Raw genomic sequence first — 5,749 nt, 5'->3', positions numbered from 1 at the left:
GCTCATCCTTTTTGGTTAGTCATCCTTTGTGGATGAGAATGAGGTCTCGGAACTAGTTTGTAAGCTTTTGAATTATGACAGCTAGAGGATATGAAGGGGGAGATTTTGCTTAACTGTAGAGAGAGGGTGCATGGAAGCTATGTAAACGCAGTAAAGTCTAGTTAGGTTTGTTAAAAGATTTATATATATTTCAAAAAAAGAAATAAAAAAAATTGAATGTGGGAAGCTATTGATGATGTAAATGCTATAGCCATTCTTTTACAAAGAGAACATGGCTTCAGCAAGGCAGTTGAAGCACCATGCCCGATTTCATGCTGCAGTGCTGCGCAATCTCTTTCCTTCGCCGCCGCCGCCGCCACCGCCACCGCCACCATCGTCATCCCCACCCACCACCCAGGTACGGACCCTTGTGCTTTCGATCTAAGGTTTCAATCCTGATCTCTCTCTATATATATATATTCTTTTCTCCTTTTCTTTTGGGGCTTTCGCATCGCTTGAATCATTTCCTCCCGAGCAGAAAACACCGTTGAGCTAATTTCGTATGTGTTAAAGCGGCATACATCTCCAATCCTTTGTCCATACTTATATCAAGAATGTGTTTGTGAAGTTTGTGCTCTTTTCTGCCGGCCGACAGCAGTTGGCCTGTTGCAAGGGTAATTCCTCTAGAATTCAGTCCTCTTTTGGAAGGCCAATGGCCATGGAAGTTGTACGGACATATACATCTTTTTGTATCACGGTAATGTTCAGGAAATACAGTTCATCTCTCTCTCTCTCTCTCTCTCTCTCTCTCTCTCTCTGCTGCCTACTCATTAGTGTTCCTCATCCCTAGGCTTAGGGCTGGATCAAGTACAACAAGGCTTCCGCACATGCAACATTGGTATCAGAGCATTCAGGCTCAATCATCTAAGCACTAAGATCTCCCAAGGAAGGTGCACACATCCATAGAAGAATGCAGCCATTGTAGCATTTTTCAGGTGGTCGGCAGTAGGCAAAGCCAAAGGAAAGCATTTTTTGGGAGTTGTGTGCTCAAAGGAGCATAGCATTGGTTCTTAGATCTGTACCAAAGCTGGATCATCAAGCATGATCTAAGAGACCATAGTTGTGTTAAGGGAAAGGGATTGCAGGCATGGGGACAGAGTGGAACAAAAGCACAGTTTTCAGAAAACTTGGAGTAGAATTAGAGGAATGACAGGTTTTCAGTCAAGGTGTGAGAACAATCAAAGTATAGATTCAGTAGTCCATGGAGGAAGGGTGATGGGTTTCCAATCCATCATCAAGTTTAGCAAGTCGGCATGTTATGTGCACAGCCATGGAATTCCATAGCTAATTCCTTGATTAGCTATGGGATTAGCGAATCCCTGATTAGGTAGTAGTTTACAATACATAATAGAGGCTCCATCAGGTACGATAGAAGTCCCCCATATGCAGCCCATCAATCAGCCGAGTCAAGGGCATCAAATAGACTTATTTAGCAGCATTTAATAATATTTTGTGAAGTTTGTGCTCATTCGTGTTCCTATATTAGTAGGCTTAGGGATGGATCAAGTACAACAATCATAGTTGCATGAAACGGAAATGGCAACGGCAACGCCCGGCCTCTGGAAACAACAACGGCTCAAAACATAATATAAAAATAATGAGAAAATTAATAACTAGGGAAAAGTTTGAGGAGTAAACCATCATAATTTGAAATAATAGTGAGCAAAATTTGTAGAAAATCACTAAGCGAGCACTAGATGAGACAAATCAATGGGTGATTGTTTATTGGAGATTAAGAAACGGAAACGGCGACTCTCAGGAAACGGTGTTTTTGCGTGCCGTTTCTCGTTACTATGACAAGAAGGCTTTCGCGCGCATGCAAAACTGTGTGTGTGTGTGTGAGAGAGAGAGAGAGAGAGAGAGAGAGAGAGAGAGAGAATGTGTGTGAGGGTTAAGGTAGCTCAGGTTATTATGCTTAGCATGATTTCCTATTTTTTGCCTTTGCTACCTTGGACACACAAATCTCTCATCCGTTTGGTTGCTCCCATTCGGTTTATCCTATGGAAGAGGCAAGGAAATATTATGGGTCAAACATGGATAGCTTGGAATCACATTACGACGCCCAAAAGAATGGGTGGGGCTGCTTTACTGGATGTCCGCTTGCATATGGTGGCGCGTAGGTGGGCGCTTTTTCAGGATATGTGTTTGCAAGAGCAGCCTTGGGTATTCATGGCTCGTGACTTGATTGAGTTGGAGGGATTGTCACATGGGCGGACACGTGTGCAGGCTTCATGGTGGGACATTGTGAATGCGGCTCATCCTGTCCGTATTCGCTCATCACACATTTTATCACATATTCTCCTTTCTTGGCATGAAGTTCTACTGCTGGCTCGGTGGGATCCTGGTCATGAAAGACTACTTTTGAACTCTTTGCAGTTCGAAACATTTGTGGAGTCGCGTGTCATTGTTTGGCCAGACAGAGATGCTTCACGCATACGACTCAACCGCATGGTCAGGCTAGGCTTGGTTAGAATCCGAGATGCTGTGATACCTGGTCGTGACAGGCCATATTCATTTCGTCGTATTAGGCAGCACTTTAGGGTTCCTCGGACATTTCAGCCACTATGGGTTGACATCATGCATGCGGTTGAGCCTTTTACTCCATTGCCTCGGCCATCTGCAGATCAGCCTTGGCTTGATTGGGCACTATGTAAATCTGGTGACTTGATATCACTCTCAGCTAACCAGGTCTATCATAAGCTTGTATCAGAGAAAGATTGGGTTTCAGCCAAGGCCAATAAGGTGTGGGGATTGAACAAGTCTAAATCATGGTGGCAGAAAACTCTTATGCGTGGTTGGCAGTCTAAGCTCCCTTACCAAGGTAAGGTTTTTATTTGGAGGATGTTGGTGGGAGGGTTACCTACACGGGATCAGCTGAGCCGTCGTAAAATTACACTGGCCTCTTGCTTCTTCTGCACAACATGCACTGAAACAGTTATGCATCTGTTCATGAGTTGTCCAGTGGCCCGTCAGATTTGGTCTTTTGTCTCTCGCGTTTGGGAGGCAGTAGAGAGGTCTACTGTTTCGGCTCATCAGTGGATATTTGGGATCTGTCCTCAAGTCATTACTTCAGACAGCCACCTTGTGATATTCCATTTCCTTAGATGGACAGGACTTTGGCATATTTGGACTACACGGAATGGGTTCATTTTTGATTCCTTGTCTGGAATACATGGGCACATTCTACGTATCCGCGGTTTGCTGCTTTGGCAGTTTTCTTCTCTTCTCTCAGCTCAGCTACTGGATGCAGATGTTATTTCGTTATGGTCTACGGCGGCTCGGCTGGCTCATCTTTGATCCTTTTATCTGGGATGCTTATTTGGCTAGGAGGCTTTCTTATTAGTGTACAGGTTTGCATGGTCATGATCCTTTAGAGGATCTTTTGTGGGGGTTTTGTTTGGGGCCATAGGTTCTGTGTGAGCCATGTGGCTGATGTACATTTTACATATAATATAAAACACCATTTCACGAAAAAAAAAAAAGAGAGAGAATGTGTGTGTAGTGAGTTTGATTTCTCAGCACAGCTTAGGGCTCAGACTATTTTCACTTGAATCAGGAAGAGGGCGATCTTCAGGTTGCTCAGCCGCCCACAAAGGTGGAAGAAGTTACCGCAGATACCTATTATGATAATGAAGGTATTAATGTTTTCCTTTGTACACCTTTTTTTTTGGCCTTGTTGATGAACTTCTACAGTTCCACATTGAAACCATGTTCTTATTTCCATGTAGATGTTGAAAACAAAAGAAATTATCCATCAAGAGCTCAGCGCAAGAGATTAAAGTTAAAAAAATTGAAGGAAAAGCAAGCTGATGCCCTGCAAACCAAGAGATTTGTTGGTCCCCTTTTCCCAGATTGTCTTGAAAAGGAAAGGCACGAGTGTGGTGACTGGATTTCAGGTGTCACTCCACAGCAAGGAAGCAACATTGTGGAGGAGTGTGTTGCTGGTGCCAACAAAGAAGAAGAGGGGACAGATGTGTGTGATGCTGGTGAGCCTGAGGCTCTGAGTAGAGCGAAAAGGAGAAGGCTTGCAAAAAAGAAATGGTGCAACAACTTGCAAAGGTTGATGCTTGAGTTGTTATCCAAGAGCATTGTTTTTGTGTGGGAAGGCTTGTTGTGAACTGCTGTTGTGTGGCAGGAAAAGTGCATTGTACAGGAATTCTTACTTTTTGGCTTTTGGTTTCAGGCACCCACGAGGAGGCTCGCTATTTACAGCAGAAGTTAAGGGGAGGAATGTTATTGTTAAACAGTTGACGTAACCTGTAAGTAAACTGTTGGATCATGCATGAATCAAACATGCATTATCAATCATTTCAGAAATCCAGTGCACATAATCATGCAAGAACCTTAAGCACGCAACTTTGATGGCACACATATTTATGTGCTTAGTTCAGTGCATATATAGTATAAAGGTTACCTTTCCTAGTTGTTTTGAATTGATTTATTATGTTTTTAACAGGTTTGGAAGACACAGTCTTGACCAACGGTTACACCCTATTTGATTCTAATAAGGCTAGTCTTGGTTTTGCCCTTCTTTTTTTCACAACCAATCACACATTTTGTGTTTTTGTGGGTTGACTACCATGAGTATATAACATGCACGTTCCTAAAAGGTGAATTTGGGCATGTTCCTGGATTCATCTATGTATATATATTGTTTAGTTTTTGATATGTTTATCACACTCTACCCAACCACTACTTTTTGAAACCAGTGCAGGTTTCAGATAACTAATTCTTTATTTTCTGACTGGTATGTATCTGAGTTGATAGCTGAGCATGGAGACTAGGAGGCACGCCTGCATGAACAAGGGGTACAAGATGATTGTGCGAGCAGTTGTGTCCCAAGTAGTTGTTGGCATCTCAACCCTTCTTGACACGGGTGGGTTTGCGGTTAAGATCAGATTCTAGACACGGTAGGACAGCAACTTTTGAAACTATGTCATGACTTGTCATCTCCCTCCTTGCACTTGCAGCAAGGCAGGTGTAAGGATATCACCTTAATGTTCAATTAATACTCGTGTTCTTCTATGAGGAGGGGAATGTGCTTGTTAGTGTGCCTTCATCATGCCTCCTGATCCCTTTGCAATGATTCCCTGTTTTTTAAGGTTACCCTTTGAATTGCTAATGTTTATTCATGCAATGCATTACCAAGTGCTACGGAAGGAAATTGAGATGTAGACTTCGCGTGCGTGTTAATACTTACTAAGTATTGTTTTTTTTCTTCTATTTGCCAATATGTTACTCTTTGATCAAATTTTGCCCTCATTACTCGTGCACTGACCACTCCGTGCATATTTGGTGTGTACACAAGGTACGTGTGTTAAAAGGGATGATGAAAATTTGAATTCAAAATAACCTTGTATAAAGAAAATAAAAATCCCCTTAATTTAATTATGTGTCTTGCATCATGTGAATATTGGCATCTTAATCATGCTATGTCAAGTGGCATGTGTCATAGGCTATGAAAGCAGTTAGACCTATAATGTGGGCAAGACCTTGCTAGGCGAGGAGTTGTAGGTAAACTTTATGGAGAAAACAAAGGACTCTCCTTGTGCTTAGTGCTCCTTGCGGCTTCTTTGGGGCTCTAGCACCACATCTTAACATCACCTTTTGTGTTTAAACTCCCAACTTTCTCTAATCAGAGTAATTGAGTGATTCAAGACGATGCTTGCAAAATACCAGTTGCCTTGAGGGTATTTCAAAGCATGGGTTA

The 5,749-nt window shown here is 42.5% G+C and overlaps 1 protein-coding gene across 3 annotated transcripts; it reads left to right on the top strand.

Annotated features, from left to right (window-relative positions):
* Positions 1 to 237: 237 nt before the first annotated feature.
* Positions 238 to 5,064, top strand: LOC147638681 (uncharacterized). 3 transcript variants are annotated; one of them, XM_086798639.1, is made up of 7 exons: positions 243 to 397; positions 608 to 736; positions 3,596 to 3,674; positions 3,768 to 4,098; positions 4,223 to 4,298; positions 4,496 to 4,522; positions 4,807 to 5,064. In XM_086798639.1, exons 1-5 carry the CDS (start codon positions 272 to 274, stop codon positions 4,293 to 4,295), a joined length of 738 nt encoding a protein of 245 aa, XP_086654765.1. In that variant the 5' UTR covers positions 243 to 271; the 3' UTR covers positions 4,296 to 4,298; positions 4,496 to 4,522; positions 4,807 to 5,064. The 3 variants fall into 3 exon arrangements, with proteins under 3 accessions (XP_086654766.1, XP_086654765.1, XP_086654764.1); XM_086798638.1 differs by having other exon boundaries at positions 247 to 397; positions 4,496 to 5,064; XM_086798640.1 differs by lacking the exon at positions 608 to 736 and having other exon boundaries at positions 238 to 397; positions 4,496 to 5,064.
* The last annotated feature ends 685 nt before the right edge of the window (positions 5,065 to 5,749 follow it).

The sequence above is a fragment of the Cibotium barometz genome, chromosome 5 (assembly GCF_041138505.1).
Source record: "Cibotium barometz isolate CiBa-2024 chromosome 5, ASM4113850v1, whole genome shotgun sequence".
Classification (NCBI taxonomy): Eukaryota; Viridiplantae; Streptophyta; class Polypodiopsida; order Cyatheales; family Cibotiaceae; genus Cibotium; species Cibotium barometz.
Note: the sequence above shows the minus strand (reverse complement) of the source record. Positions and strands in the feature narration are given on the sequence as shown.